Raw genomic sequence first — 17,284 nt, forward strand, 5'->3', positions numbered from 1 at the left:
ATAGATCGAATGAAACTGGATTTTTGATGTTGATACCGGCATATTGACATTGGAGAGTTTGGCCACTTTCAGTTCAACATGTAAACACAACACTGATCTATTATCACCTTATAAAGTTGTTATAATGATTTGTTGTCCACACATCCACAGTCACAAAGCAACATTAGCATTCATTTGGAGTCACGTCTCTGACAACCTGTTGAATGAATGCATTCTTATATTGATTCACCAGCTGGTTGCTAACGCTGTCTGTCTGCTGTTTGGTGCTGCGAACCAAAACAAAAAGGTTCCAGCAGACAAAACCAAAACAGAAAAACTGAAACCAGCTATAAAAATAAAACAAAACATTTATATCTGTAGGTGCTGCAGAGCTGGAGATAATTCTCTGTGTTTCAGATTACTCGCAATCATTTGATCCATCGTTGATACAAAACTATGTATTAGAGCAATTTTGAAGAACTGTGACGAAGACATTCACAGGATATTTTACATTTAAAAGATAAACCTGGCTCTCTGGTGGACACACTACGCAGTTGGGCTGGGCTGGGTGTACACTGCTCTGCACTTGTGGTTTGTGTTTGTTGATAAGGTACTGTATAATCTCTGGTTACCACAGTTGAAGCCACAGGACTCATATGAACTGTGTGCCGATGCGACTAGCTAATGTTAGCTAGCAGCCAGATAACCCTCACCCTTTTTTAAAATATGTCATTTCTAAAAAATATGATGTTTCAATTACATTTTTACACCTGGTCAGTCCAGAAAATCCTAATTAATCTGTGTATCTTTCCATATCATAGATTGAACTTGTGGGGTTAGTGGTGAATGTAAAAGTTTCTGGACACTTTCTCTATTGTCTCTCTATTGTTTGGTGAAGGTTATTGAAGAGTGAAACGAAGAAGCCTCCTCACACTTGTTGAGGAAACTTGTTATCTTAGCTTGACACCACATTCACACAGTTTCCTCAAAAGGCGTATTTGTACTGTTGACTCCCATCTCATAAATGTCAGCAAATCACAGCAGTTTATACTCTGACCGAGGTGGTTAAATATCATTAATTACTTAATGTTAATAATGCAAGATAGTTTTCTGGGTTTTCATTCCCTCAAGACAGCCTGCCATTGTTCAACACTTCATCAAAATTCACAAAAAGAAAGAGGAAAAAAAGAATCTGATGTACTTTGCACCTGCCAGCAAATCCCCTGCCATGTTAAATGCTGGTGTGGCCAGACCTGCAGTCTTGCTGCATTTACCAGAGAAAAAAAAGGTTCACAATATGAGTCGTCAAACTGTTTTTGTTCTCTCAGCCTTATGTTTGTCATGCACTACATTGATGCGGCCACATGCTGACGTATTGGTCGTATTACACGTATTATTTACAAAGGATACCAGAACAAACAATTGTTGACTTTTTTTCAGTACTTATTTGACACCGTGTACCCATTGTGATTCGCATTTGAAAGTGTTATTCTTTTTCAAACATACTGTTCCATCTGCATGTGGCATTTAAGAAACATGGAGCAAGGAGAGAATTATAATACCACACGTTTTAGAAAAATGACTACACCTTTTATGGCTGTTTCCACACTGTGTTCCTTCTGCACAGTATAGTCGGCATTTATCTAACTTTTATTTTCTTTCACTGTGGTTATATTTACATGTATTGCATCCATCATTGTTGGGTATGAGCTTAGTAGCTTGTGCTGCAAAAGCCAAGCTGTAGCCCTGACATCACAGCTCACCATGTATTCACAGACCATTCAAGACAAACCGTAGCTGACAGATCAATTTTAACGCTGCCTTATTTACGCAGACAGCTCACAGGCATGAAAGCAAGTCTGTTAACAGCGACCAAACACCCACCGTCTCCCATGAGAGTTGTCAAATCGATGGAAGGTGAAAGCTGAGCGGTGCGGGAGAAACATCTAAAGAAGGTGTGAAACACAGTGATCAAAACATTATATACAAGGAGCAAGTGGAGCCCTGGCCTCTTACTGTTGGTGCATGGTGCAATCTCATCTGTGTTGAGTGGTCTCAGACTTTAGGACTCCAGTGTTTATACAGCATAACTAACAAGACTGAAAGTGTTCCCAACAAAAAGTTTAATAATTGAAAAAATCTGCATTGCATGAAGACTGAGGCAAGACATGGTCGCAAACATTTAAAGATTGTTTTGCTCTCTTCTCTTGTAATTGTTTGGTCTAGTGCTGCATCATTAAGTGACATCTCATCAGCATGATGCTGGCCTGTATGCTCTGCCCCGCTGTGCATCATTCATTATTCAAACTGAATCAAGCATTAACATTATAGCAATGCAGCAACTGCAAACAGTGTGAATGTACATCTGTGCATGTGTGCGTATGAGCGCACTGGTGGTGATTGCTTGAGTTCAGGTTCAGGTCGGACACCACAATAAATCTGCTGCTGTGTAGATAACACTTCAGAATACACAATTATAATTGCCCAGACACAACAACATTAAAACTTTGTCACAGTGAAGCTTTGGGGTTCACACACTCTGTCGCTCTGATCAAAACCAGGTGACACCTGAATGGCAGTCGCTAACGTTAGCAAGCGAGCTAAAGGATATAAGTTGTGTCTCAATTCAGGGGCTGCACCCTGTGAAGGACATGGTCTACGAAAGTGTAGCCCTTCGTTGCTGTCATAGACCGCAAAGGCCAAACGAAATGATCAGGTCTATGGAGGATTTCTGCTTTGCGTCACCAGCTGTGCCCACCCGTACCACAATGTGTGGCTCTTGTCACCTTTACAAAAACTGGCCCTGGGGCCCTGGTTTTTGTTGTACCCCATACTTACATTTTAAAGTGGAATCCAAGGGTTCACTGTTGGCGTTGGAGCCTTCAGGAAAAGAAAGCAGCATTTCTCAGTGAAACAATTGGACTTCAAATACAACCTGGGAAGATTACGGCCCTTGAATTGGGACACAGCTATAGTGTGTTAATAAGACGGTTCCTGAGTTACCGGGAAGCACTTTTCTTATTAGTCGCTCTGCGAGTTTGCACTGTGTTGTTTTTGCAAAGACATGAAGATGTTGTGCTATTTTCTGATGGGATTGGGCCTTTACACATTTATTTCATTTGACATAAAAACATTTCCAAATTTAAAATATGATATATGTCATGTTTTATCCAAATGACATATTAGAAATAATGTGCAAAGCAAATACAGTAACTTTTACTAATAATTTATCTGGCCTTTCTAAAATGCCATCGTGGCCGATTTTTTTTTTTTTTTTTTTAATGCAAATGAAGTGAAGAGGGCAGGTAAACAATAACAATGCAAATGACCTTAAAATACTGCTCAGAATTAAATGCACATGGCTGAAGTTGCTAGGTGACAGGTTATTGATGGCATACAGCAGTAAAACAAAAGAACTCTGGAGCTGTAAGCTGCATGATGAGCCAGAGGAGATTTAACTGCCTCCACTAATACAGCACCATGTTTTACTTGATATGAAACTAAATGGTCAGTTTGTTTATTAAAGTTTGGTGAAGCCTAGTCAATAGCACAAGAAGGCCTTTATTTTGTGGTGTGTGCTTGAGGCAGAGAGGGAGAGATGTATGCATACATATACATACGCATATGATGTTTTAGCGACGCCAACAAGTGGCTACCACTACTGTATAAGAGATATGTGCTGCATTCTAGTTGTCTTGTTAATTTGGCTGTAACAAACTGCTGACAAAACTACAACCATACTACTTCACTGCATGTACATCAGGCCTCTTGTTGAGCATTAGCTGGGACAAAACATTCATCTTGCTGCATTTCTCAGAAGCAGAACTCTGTCCACATGTCACCACTTTCTAAAGTGTAAGTAACTGACATTAGAGCTGATGCCCAAGAAGGATTCTTTTTGCATCTGTGACAAAACACAGGGTGATGATACCACCCTTGTTGCAAACTTGTTATAAACAGGAAGATCAGTGGAGAAAACACCTCAAATATATTGTAAAGAAAAAAATCACAGCTACTTCTGTCACACAGATACCTGTTGAAGGCCAACCAGGACAGTCACTGAGCACTGTATGATTTTATCCAAAACTGAAATACACATGACCATAAAAAAGAGCAACTTATATAATTTCAACAAGGACTCCAAATGTTTCATAGAACTGCAACAACCCCAAAAATCTGTTTGCACAGGCAATAATACAAAACTCTTGCTGTCAGCTGTCTTGTTTTGACATTCAGAGGAAAAGTGATTGTGGTGACTTACACATTTAGACGTGTCACAGAAGAACTGGAGCCAGGGCATGAAGAGGACAAACATAAAGAAAAGCAGCAGTAGGGGCATACTACAGCAGTTCCTGACAGCCAGCAGGACACCAGCACAATGGACTTACAGTCACACATCCATGGCTTTGAGCCTCAGAGCCACTGTTCAGGGTTTTGTTATTCACTGCAAAAATGCAGTACTTATTTTAAGAAATCTTATCGAGACAAAATCAATTATTTTTCTAACAAAATAAAGCTCAAATGTTTTTACATCATTTTGATGTAAGTCATGTTTTTCTGTCAGTAAATCTTTCAAGAAGAATATGAAATTAAAGCTGGGGCAATCAAAAGTTAAAGCCCTCCGTCTTCTTGAATTGATTTGAACTTTTGTAATGTTGATGCAGTGAAACAGGTGGATCTCAGCTTATAGTTCATATTTTAAAGTATAGCTTTCTTCATTTATTACCTCCTATAATACTTTTCTGCTGAGTGCTTAGCGCTGTATTACATAAGGCAATGAGGCATGACTGAAAAAATGACCTGAAAAACTGCCAATATTTCAACAAATTGTCTGAATGTTGCAGATGTTTTCCAGTTGTCTTTATCAAAGTGGCTTTGCTGGATGCTGTCGTGCACATCCACCATAATAGCCCCAAACACCACGGACGCAGAAACATAATGGGGTAATGATGATGGAAACCATGCTAATAGTCAGGTAGCGAGAGCCACCAGGATGCTTCGGTATTCAGGCAGCACTCCAGACGCTCTCTGTTCCTTCCCTGTTCATTACTCACCACATTCAAGCCTCCAGAGGTAATCATATGATGTCCAAACAGAGCGTCTGCTTCAGGGAGAGACGGTGTAACCCATTTTAAGTCAATGCAGCCATAGAAATAACACAACAACACATTTCCCAACTGTTAGGATTAACATGGCTCGTTAGCTAGAGGTTTTCTCAACATTGGAGACACAATAATTAAGTAATATCTGGAAAAAATATATATTTCCACATCAAGTATAAAAGTTCTATTCACTAAATGAACTAAATTAGTTGGTGTCTGTATTGTTCTTTTTTTCTCACTCCTCCGTGCTTCTCATGAACATGGATGATGCTGTCAGTGACACTGTCATTATGGATGATGAATGATCAATCACATTCATCTGTTATAAATGCTAATGCTGGTGAGACTGTTACATGTGGGGAGAATTTTTTTTTTTTTTCAACCCCAAATTCACTCAGGAGGTAGCAGTACAGCCGCAATAACTTCCACCAGTCGGAGTCTTAAGCTGGGAGTATGTCTGAGTTTGTGTGATGTTAAAGTGTTCTAATAGGGCTAATAGGTACACTCAAAGGCAGGCTGAAATACCTGGGGCGCAAGATGCCATAACTGCTCAAATGAGGATAATGGCACACACTTTGGACAGTCCGTCCTCAAAGGCATTCCTAGTGTTGCCCTCAGTTGTACCTAGATGTGGAGAGCTTGACAGGCTCCTTTCTAACCCCCTCACATCTGACCAATCCCTGCGTGAAGATGGAGTGCTTCGACTTGTTGGTTCCGACAAAATTCTGACAATGGAGAGGTGTGAGGGAAGACGGTTCACTCGCTATTTGACCTTCTAACAAGCACTTCACTTACTGCCTGAATGTAGCCTGGAGCCCAGAGTAATAAAAAGAAAAAAGTTCACAGTGCATTTCCTGCGAACATGAAGCCTATAGAGTTGTTGACCGAAAGGAGCTATTTTGTGCGCCTCTAATCCCTGAAGCAAAACGTCCCATTCGTTATGTTACATGACCCAGGGTTGGAGCTTTTCTATGGATTGAATCCGCAGGATGCTCATGAATCATCTTTACAACTGCATTACAAAATGTCCAGTTCTTTGATAATGTTCAAAAAAAATCTAAGGTGTAAGCCTGTCTACACAAAAACTTTGGGGGGGAGAGGTTTACTATGATTTCCAAGAAAGAAAACATCCAATCACAGAGAGCTAAAGGTTATGCTGTTGAGAAAATTGACAATACACTCCACGGGTTAAATCCAATTTACTTTTGAATTCTGGATCATTTCAACAACTACGGTGCTTTGTTTTGTTTACCAATTCAAGGACGAAAGCATTTTGAACTCGCTCCCACTCTGGTTCACACTTCTGACTGGTCTAGTCTCCATGGCAAGGGTGGCCAAGATCCATGGGTATTTAGACTTTTTCGTCGAACTAAAAGACAAAACATGAGATCTGAGAGGTTAAAATAATTAAAACTGGTGACCATTACATAATCCTACATAATAATTTCTTATCCAGGAAGTGTCCCATGTTTTTATGTTAAGTAACATTGATTACATTGTTTAAACATGATACCCGTGAGCTTTGGCAGGTGTTGCTATGGAGATAAAGCCAGTCAAAGCTGTAGTGATTTCACAATGTTTTGTTGTTCCAAACTGAATTTATCCAGAATTGTCACAGAATTTGAAAGTGATTGATTCAAGCTACAGTTTGTATCATCAGTTTTCTCAACAGTGATAGCTTTCAAGTAACAGAATTTAAAGGTCTGTGACTGGCGGTTTCTCACATCCGTAGATGTGCTGTAGGTAACTGGTGAGTCATCTCACATTGTCTATGAAGAAACTGAATTGGACCTTTTACTTCTGGAATTAAGTGAGCCAAAATAGGATCTTGACAAATGAGGGAAACATATACCCAACCCCCCAGTCGAATTTACACCATTTCTTGTGGGACACTTTTATCATGTTTATTAAAATAGATTTCTTTTCTACAATATCACTGGTTGTAATTACTTTATTCTTAAAGATATGATTAAAAGAAGACAACTAAACCACTTTGTGGAGGTTAAGTGAAAATCAGCACCATGGCTAGAAAATAAAAAAATCTGTTGCTGTCTGTTGCTGGCACAGTATTCCCATTAAACATTGGCACTGGACTGAGTAATGATCCAGTATGAGCTGGATGCCTCCAAAGCTGTATGTAAATTGTGGAAGTCCAAAGTGAGCCAAAGCTCAGACTGGAGGCAGTAGAGTACAGCAGCTCTGCACAGTCACCTGCATCTCATGCATTAAAAAAACAACTGGCCACTGATGCTTTCTCAAGCAGAGTCCTCCCTCACAGGACACAGTGTATTTGGATGGAGGGCTCCTCCATAAATCAAACACGCCCCTCAGTACACTGTGTAGCGCTGTGGCAGTTCTAGCTTATTCACAACTCTGGTTCATTCTGTCCTCTTATGTGTTTTCTTGTTTTTGTCCTTTTTCACCAAATACAAATAACTTTGGTGGTCGAACAAATACTGTCCTTGTTTATACTAGAACATGAATACAGTGTCTCCTTGTTCAACAAAACCAAACTAGGATATGAAGTATTTGATAGAAAGTATTCACACGCCTTCACTTTGTGCACACTTTGTGTTGTAGATTGAACTTTAAATGGATAAAACTACCATTTTTGCCCAGCTACACTGCCCATCTAAACATAAACTGAAATCTGTCATCCACAAAAGTATTCAGAACCTTAATTCAGTCAGTTGGTAGTCTCTGAAAGCTATGCATATGATTGATGTAGTTTATCCATCTGTGGATAAACTGCCCAAGCAACTGTGAACTGCCATCTTCAGGTCTCTCCACAGATGTTTTATTGGGTCTAAGTCTGGGTTTGGCTGGGCCACTCAAAGACAATCAGAGACTTGTCCCAAAGCCACTCCAGTGTTGTCTTGGCTTTTTGCTTTGGGCCATTGTCGTGCTGAAAGGTGAATTGGCTGCATTCATCCTTCCCTCTGCTCTGACCAGTCCCCATGTCCCTGCTGCTGAGAACTAATGCAATTTTTTTTGTGACATATTTAAAAGTAGTTATGTTGCATGACTCTATCATTTGCCACTAGTTTGTCACACTCACATATTCCCCTCCCGCCTGTCCTGCAAGTATCACTGTTGCATTTTAATCAGGATTTTTTTTTCTAAATGGCTGGGATTTGGTAATGGTTTATTTAGCTTTTATTTACTTACACATACAAAATGCGTCAATTTAAAATTAAGACCGAAATTTTGATACATGTCTGTTTTTGACGAGTTTGTAGTTAATCGTGGATTCTGTATTGGTGGAGAGCATTCGGTCTCCTTTCAGTTATTTCCTTGAACTTCCAACTAGATGGGAAAAAAAGACAAAAAATACAGATACAAACATGCGCACCCCTGGCACACATGCTTCCCTGCACAAACCTTTAGAAAATCTCAATGTGTTCATATAAACACCAATGTTCTCAGAGAGCACTTTGCTGCAGAGCTGCTACGCCTCGACAGCTCTGTGTCCACAAACATGGGCAGGATGGATATTTTTTAATTTTTTATTCGCTGTTAAATTCAAGCACCAAATTTTAAAAAAACAACGTCTCATGTAAGTTAATTATATAGTTTTCATCAGGGTGGGAAGTCACCAGTAAATAGACTCACCACACTCTTTCAGGCACATCCCACAGAAGTTGTAAATCTCTGGTGACAAGGAGGTAAATTGGAAAAATGGCTTCTCAACACTCAATAAGAGTTGTAGTCCACACCGCTGCAGCTCTGGTATGAGTGAAGGGAGCCTCCTGCAGTCATGTAGTTTGTGAAAGACTACAACATTAATTTATTTTAGGATTTGTAACCTTACACCTACTGTAGCTCATGCATCCAAAGGTCAAAATGAGACACTTCAAACTTGACCAGAGTTATAATTTACACTGTTATTTTGTCTTTGGTCCCCTCCAATCATTCTTTCTTAGCATCTCAATTTCATTGCATCTCGGTCCCAATTATTAGCAGTCGCTCTGCCAGTTTTTTGGCTGTTTTTCTTTTTCTTTTTTTTTTCTTTCTACCCAAGCTGGGGTTGTGGTCATCAATGTCTAGAGGGCAGGGAACCCTCAGAAGTCAGCCAGTCAGTTCATTAAAGCCATTAACATTTTTCTTCACCCATGATTATCCTTTAGAAAAACAACAGCACTGGATCCCCCCACCCCCCTCTGTGTGTGTGTGTGTGTGTGTGTGTGTGTGTGTGTGTGTGTGTGTGTGTGTGTAGGTGGAGAGAAAATGCTGTAAGGAGAAACTTACATCTATTGAGCAAGTATCTGCACAAATGAACACCTCACACATCTACGCACGTTCCCTGTCTTCACCAGCCTCATACAGTTACACAGCAGCTGGAGGAAGAAGTCAGCTGTCGTAACTGATGTCTGGCAGCACCTCATCTCTCTTTGTTCTTTTTTTTTTCTCACTCCATTGTTCTTTCTCATTAATCTTCACTGCTGACTTTATTTTCCCTTATTTTCCTTCTTTTATGTTCTCTCAGCAGCAAGGCATCACAGTGTGAAGAAAATGATTGGTACAAAACTTTTCATTATGACTCTGATCAAAGTTGGCACCCATAAAATATAATTTCAAGTGTTTCTTGATGGAACTTTTGAATTACTAAAAAAAAAAAAAAAGAGAGACGAAAATGTCAGTATGTTTTCATGATTCTTTTGCAAGTGAAAACAAAGAGTTGAAAAGAATGACCTGATGTGTCTGCTAGATGAATTTAATTAAAGTTCAAAGTATCTTTGTTGTCCAATACAAGAAATTGATGACCAAAGTGATATGTAACATTTCATTCATCAGAGTCAGAGCTCAAAAGTCAAGTAAGCAGTCTGTGTAAATAAGCCATCTCCAGACAACAGTAAAATACTGTTTTAGCAACTGAATAGCAGCAAGAACACAGGAAAACTTCTACCTCCTCAGATCAACCAACAACCTGAGTGTAACAGCTGAAGCGCTGTCTGAAGCTTTTCTCACCACCTGCCTGTTATAAAGGTCTGTAGACGGGGCTTGACTCCTCCCTGAAAGCAGGACAGCATTATGTTAATTGTGAAAAGGTTCAAAAGCACAAAAAGCTGTCCACTCAAATTGCCTTGTTGCACTTCTAATCTACTTACTTACCTGTTTATGATTCCTCCTACTGTCACCTGGTTCACCTTCACCTTTCACAGCCTCTCTCCCCACACATCTTTCTCCACCACTCTTTGTGGCTGGACCGGCCACAGTCCAATGATACATCCACCAATGTTCGTGACTGACTGACTCAACACTTCTTGTAACCACTTCACATTAACAGCCTTGTAGCGCTTAAGTGGACAGAAACCCCTTTACTTCTTTACAGGGCTGTTATTGCTGTGCTGCAGTCAGAGCATTGTCTCACAGATCTGCTAGTTTCTTTAGCTTAGCATTTACTGATGGCTTCTCTCTCTCCCTCCCACTCTTCTGCTGTCTCCTGCTTGGTGTGTCTTATGTTTAGTTATTGCTTTGCCTCCTTTAAAGATAATGGTACATACACTGTACAGCCATATGTTTTCATCTGGTCTTGTTACACCCTATCTGTCATCCCTCTCCCTCACTGGATGTCTGCTCTTCTAATACTCTTAAATTCTCTCATGTATTTTTCATGATTCAAGACGTTGGTTGCTTTCAAGTAATTATGAACAGTATTTGCATGTAATTACCTTTGTTTTGAGATGAAAATATTCATTCTCTCTGACTCAAAAAGCTGAAGTAAAAAGACAGACAAAAGGTTATGAGAACAATAACATGAAAAGAAGTGTTTAATTTTATTTATGCAGAATCGTTAAGGCTAAATGAGCCACTGAGCCAACAGGAAAGAAAATAACATTGTTCCTTTTGCAGTGAACTATTAAATGATAGGTTTGGGACTTTTCAAACTGTCTTAAAACATAAGCTGAGGCTTATATGAAGCCTCTGCAGTCCCACTCAGCTAAATCAATATCTTTAAATTCTCTAAGTTATAATATATTCAGGACATTTCCCTGTTTGTTTCCCCAAATATTAGTTTCCTGCTACAGGAAGTAAGCTGAAATGATTAGTTCAATCAAGGGAAACTTTCTGTTCAAGCTGGAGCACGCAGTCATTTTTTGGCGTCAATGGGAAAAATTCCGTAATCCTCTTTCTGCATATTTTAATTCAAGTGGCTGAGAGGAAACTAGACGTCTGCACCTCCTCTCGGCTCTGATTTCAGGCTTTAGAAAATCTTTTCAGAGAGAGAGAGAGAGAAAGAGAGTTAATATTGCCTCTTCCACAAATGCAGATGTGTGTGCACGTTCCTTCAGAAGAATATATATAATATCAGTCCAAGTGTTTCAGAGATGAAGACAACTTGCAGTAGTTCCCCCGGACAGCTAACAGGCTGCTAACTACATTTTTCCTGCAGTATGTAAATGTGTTGTGGTTGGTTATGCAGGTAGATTCACAGTGAAAGCAGGCGATGACGGGCTGTGTTGAATCGTTTAGCCTTCTGCTAACTGTATCCAAAGGCTCGTGGTTGTGTTGCTTATGTTGGATGGAGTTGGATTCATAGCAATTTTGTTAGTTACTTTATGAACTTTAAGGTCTTTCTTGATTCCTTGAACTCCAACATATGATAAGGAAGTTCATAGTATGTTGTGTTGATGTTCACTGTGCTGGCTTGAGCAAAATCTTTTTTCTTTTCTTTTTATTGTCTGCACTGAAAACTGCTAACACATTACTGCTGACTTACAGTACATGGCCGTGGCATATCAGGCTGAGTTTATTCTCCTTAAGCGTGTGCATGTGCCCGTGAGAGGGGAGCTGCAGGAGGGCGGCTGTATTTTCAAACTGTTCATTTCTTTTTTCGACATTTCTGCCAAACCCGGCTTTAATCAATTATTCATTTGGTCTCTTTTTAAGCAAAAATGTAATTTTTAAATGGTGAAGATTTGCCACTTTTCTTCATCTTATATAATAGTATACTCTTTGGATTCTGGACTGTTAGTTGGAGAAAACAAACTATCTGAATATATCAGTTTAGGCTGTGGGAAAGCGTAACAATTAACCAAGATAATGATTGGCAGATTAATCCATAATGACAGCAGTCGTTAGGTGTAGCCCTGTTTTATACCCTTTGTCACAATTTGCATATAAACCTGAGTGGAAATGTCAGGCCTAGGTTGAAAAGCTGATGGATCGCCATCAACAAATTTCGCTGGGACCGTTTGACTTAAACAAGTCAGACATTCGAGCCTTTCACGGAAAAAAAAAAATGATGATGATGTGATTTTTGTTGGGTCTTGTACCAAAAAAGCATAGGAGCATATGATTTGAAGGCCGGGGGCAACTCTGTAGCACCACGATGCTTCATTTATGGTCTGTCGACACACGTTTGACCTTAATCAAAAATATTGCATTTAGCAATTTGCACTTGCTCTTTAACTTTGATTCTTGTTGCGTTAAGAAGTAAAACTAAGTGGTAAATGTTTGCATTTACATAAGATAACCTAAGCATTTTACTATTTGCCTCTCATTCACACACAGACACACACACACACACACACACACACACACACACACACGAACACGCACCAATGGCATCTTCTAAAATCTTTTCTTCTTTTCTATCCTGTTAATCACCTTGTGATGCTTTGAAGTTTGGGATCCAATACTACTGAGAACCACATAGTTGATAAAAATTCTTATGCTATGATATCTTTTACCTGACTTCACCAGTGTGTCCGCTCTAAACTCTAACCAGTGTTGCCGGCCCTCTGCCTTTCCCTCCTGAACAGGTGAATGCGTTTCTGTCCTTCGTGGTTCCCATGGTGGCCATATCTGCGCTGAACGGGATCATAGCCAATCAGCTGCTGCGAATGTTCCGCGAGGCAGAGCAAGACAACCGGGTGTGCATCATTGGGGGAAATCCCACCATGCTGAACGTCACAGTGGAGCCAAACCGCGCTCAATCGCTTCGCCATGGAGTTCTTGTCCTCCGTAAGTGACCCCCACCTCATACACACACACACACACACACACACACACACACACATACACACACACACACACACACATATACACACACACACAGAAAGAGAGCTGGTTATTTGAAGGTTATCTTTTAAAAGACTGAGAGATATTTTCCAACATAGCCCACATCATATCTTACTAATATACAGAGGAGACATTTTTAATGACCAGGTTATCATCTACAGTATGTTGCTTTTGTGTCATTCATCCATTCAGTTTCAGGTTCAGGTTTATTGTCATTTCCATAAAGATGCTTGACATACATCAGCCTAAAAAACCCTCAGAGCAACATAGAACAGACATACAAGCACCACACAGTCTTGGGTAAGAGAGAACACTCTTACAACAGCAGCAACAACTTGGATGTTTTCATGGTCCGGTACATTTTCTTGACATGATGGAAAGTCTTTAAAAGTCACCAGCATTGTTTGTTGATCACTACAGCTCTGGCAGATAACAATAGAGGTGATAGAGGTGAGCTCCCTCGACAGATGGTATGGAGGGAACTTCATGATCTTAAACTCCTCCAGTGGAGAACAAGTCTTTGGACCCAACCACAACATTCGCGCACCTTTCCTTGTGAATATAAGCACACAGTGTATTGGCCATGAATCCCACCAGACGGCGATTCCAGTAGTGAATTAGCTCGATGACCATGTCCAGAATGTTGCTATGTGCCGGCTTGCCAGCAATAATATCAGGCCCGCCAAATTATGTAGATATTCTGATTATAATTTTTTTCAATCTTACAATAATAATAATAATCAAACTGACAGCCCCACATTTAGATATAATGGTCAAATAGAGAATCCACCACCTCCTGAAGAATGCATATTACACTTTCATCTATGTTGAGAGTGAATGACAAACAAGCTTTAGCAATTTTGCCTGCAAAATAAAAGCGCAAGAAAGTGTTTGAGTTTTGCTTCATAATAGCGGCAATTTTTTTTTTGTAAATGACAAAAGCATTTAAATATTTGGTCTGCTAGAGGCTGCTGTGTCTGCATGCGCTGCCATGGCAACCAAACAATTCATGTTACATGTTTGCATTACATCAACCTGAAGCCTTCCTGATTTTAAATCCCTGACACCAATGTTTTGTGTGTCTGCCAGTGAGTTTGTTTGACTGCGTGCCTATCGCTAACTGTGATGCTTTTCTCACACCAGAAAATCACATAGTAGAGTTCATCTGAGCTTCAGTGAATACTCGCAGAGCTACCTCGTGAACTTCTGTGTACTACTGCAGCTTGTAAAGCAAGTGATTTCACTGCAAAATGTTGCTGTTTTCAGTAGAGGTTAGACCTTGAAAAATTTTGCAGGAAAGAGCCTTTTGTGTTTGGTCCACACCACTGTGCAGCAGCAGACACACACAACACACTCAGTTAGTGTAAAAGTAATTTTAACTAACCATGGGAATTAAGCAGCTGATAACCAGATATATTTTATGTTCAAACCAGTTCTTAAAAAGGAGTTATTTGTTCACGCTCTCTCTCTGCTTGGCCTTTCTGGCATTTGCAGTAAAACACATAAGCTGTGTCCCAATTCAGGGGTATCATCCTTCGGAGGACGCAGTCCATGAATGTGTGGCTCTTCATAACTGTTGTAGACACTGAAGGCCAAACGGATATGAAACAGTCTAGCCTATGAAGGATTTTTGCTTTGGGTCATCAGCTGTGTCTGCCCTTACCATTGCCTCCTGTCGCCTAGCAACCTTTATAACAAGTAACTTTTTTTCCACAAAAACCTGACGGTTTAAGGCCCTTGGTTTTAACACTTATTCCGTTAGCTGTTGATCTGAGCTGGAACCTAATACTTACAGTGTAAGTAAGTGTAAGTGTAATCTTTGGGCTCTCTGTGTGTGTTGTTTTCTACCATATTATTTTCATTACCAGCATGCAATGAATCTTGTGATAGATTGGGCCACTAAGGATCCACCCGTTGGAGCATTCGTTGCCCAGGAAAAGAAGGCAGCATTTCTCCGCCACATTTGAACAAACCTTCGAAACACTGTGACGCAGTCGATTTTCAAATGCAGCCCTGAAAGTATGAAGCATCTGAATTGGGATAAAGCTAAAAATGTCTTTCTATAATGATTCCCTTCTCGTTGTTCCGACTTACGTCATCGTATCACAGATTGAATTTAAGCTTAATCGGATCAAGGTGAATCTGGTGGCCAGATGTGGTCCGGTTTGGTCTGTAACAGTCCCACTTAGAGCAGGCGCTGCTGAGACCTGTCCTGGTGCATGATGAGTAGTGTTGCACTTTAGTGACAATACAATTGGTTTGATAATGCCAGGCAGCTTCAATTATGGAAAGAGCACTTTGAAATGATTTCTGATCCTACTCTGACTGTGACTGCATCCTTTGTCACACACAGAGACAGACTAATCTTCACTGTAATGGGCCTCATGTTCTGTATTCATCAATTATGAAAGCAGCGTGAGATATTGACCAGAATGGAGAAGAGATTAATTTCGCCTTTTCCCGTCTCAATCCCCCATCAACTCTGTCTCTTTTTCTCTGTAACTTCATTACACCTGCTCTTTATGTGTGCATGTGTGTGTGTCATAATTCCAATTCAGTGGCTCCCCATTCGAAACCCAGTTAGTCATAATTATCCTGACTTTGTCCAGCAGTTTCATTTGATAGCCCAACATTGACTTTTAGTAATCGCTCTACTTCGCTATGAAACCATAGAGTATTAATTTAAGGTGTCCACAGTGAGTCGTGGTTTCTAGAAATAGCCAATAAAAAGACTTCAATAAAATAGCTTTCCCACACACTTAGACAGTTTTCACAGTAAAGCAGTGTGGTCATTTAGTCTGTTTAATACCAGCTGTGCGCTGCAGGGAAGTCTGCTCACTGTGTAGCATGTGTTTGATTCTCAAACAGTGTATAAACACACAATGACCCCTGCCTGCTTGAAATGTCTTCCTTTTCTTCTTGAATGTTTACCTCATCCTGGAAAAGGTCCAGAGTTAATGCATTAGGCCTACTCATACCAGCTCCACATACACAAATCAATCAGGGCTAAGACTCTTTAAAACCAGACCCTTTAAAATGGTTTACAGGAGTGCCGGTATGTTTTAAAGGTTAGAGCATTTATGTAATTTACGGCACACAAGATGGAATTGTAAAATCTCTTCTTTCATTGATTACATAATGGTTGTAGACTTTAAAAACAAACATCATTGTAGTTTTACTCCTCCTCTCTCAGGCTTCTCTCTGAAGCTCTAGTAACAGCAGGTTGGTGAGCCAATCAGAAGAGAGGAGGCTCTGAGCCTCTCTTCTGAGTGAGCGAATAAAAATATAGCAGATTTCAAGTAAACACTCAGAAAAAATATTTTTTTTAATTTTTAAATATTTTTTATTACAGTACAACAGAAGTTTCTCACAACTTTCTGAACTTATTCACTTTTGTTAAGAGACTTGGTTAGTTTGTTGGCAAAGCTGCAATTTATTCTTCTACACCATATCAACCTGGTCGCATTATTTTGCTTTGAGACTGTAAGAAAATTTAAATTTGGTTGCTATTTCATGGCCATACTCTTATATATATTCTTTAATGTTGAAGTTGCGGTGAAGTCACTGTTCAGTCATTAATTACCAGACAGTGACTGTCATATGTATGGAGCCATATATTCAAAGAGCTGCGAAAGCAGAGGATGGATTGCCCTGGTTTCAGAATAACTTTCTGATAAATGTGTGTGTATAGTGTATGAGTGTGTGCATGTGTGCATATGTATGTGTGTGTGTGTGTGTTTGTGTGTGTGTGTGATGACCGAGCGACTAATTGGGACCGACTGACAGTGACAAATAGCAACAGGCACAGAGCTGAGGATGGAGCTGCCATGCTGGAATAGACTCCAGACAAATGAGAGCCCTGTCTGCCTCGATGGACTACAGGAGTGTAGTCCAACACATAAACACACACACACACACACACACACACACACACCCCTCAACACATTTAAAACCCACGCTGTTGTCCTCTATCGCTGTTTTTGCAACTTGAGTGTGTCCGTGTCCTGTACTGTATGTGTATCTGCTAATGTTCATTGATAGTTCAAGGTAGCAAATGGAGAAGCAATTGCCTTTTGAGATGTGTTGGCGTTTCAGCAACAGTGCACTAAATTAGTATGTCCACCATGGGATAGAAAACAATCTGGTGACAGTGTGGGCTGAGAGTGTTTCTTTGTGAG

The 17,284-nt window shown here is 40.0% G+C and overlaps 1 protein-coding gene across 1 annotated transcript in view; it reads left to right on the top strand.

Annotated features, from left to right (window-relative positions):
- Positions 1–17,284, top strand: part of ntsr1 (neurotensin receptor 1 (high affinity)) — a 73,707-nt gene that overhangs the window by 15,216 nt on the left and 41,207 nt on the right. Inside the window, exon 2 of the mRNA XM_056385570.1 lies at positions 12,848–13,049. Within this exon, the coding sequence (XP_056241545.1) occupies positions 12,848–13,049 (202 nt within the window). The remainder of the gene's footprint in view (positions 1–12,847; positions 13,050–17,284) is intronic.

This window comes from Seriola aureovittata, chromosome 9 (genome assembly GCF_021018895.1).
Source record: "Seriola aureovittata isolate HTS-2021-v1 ecotype China chromosome 9, ASM2101889v1, whole genome shotgun sequence".
Classification (NCBI taxonomy): domain Eukaryota; kingdom Metazoa; phylum Chordata; class Actinopteri; order Carangiformes; family Carangidae; genus Seriola; species Seriola aureovittata.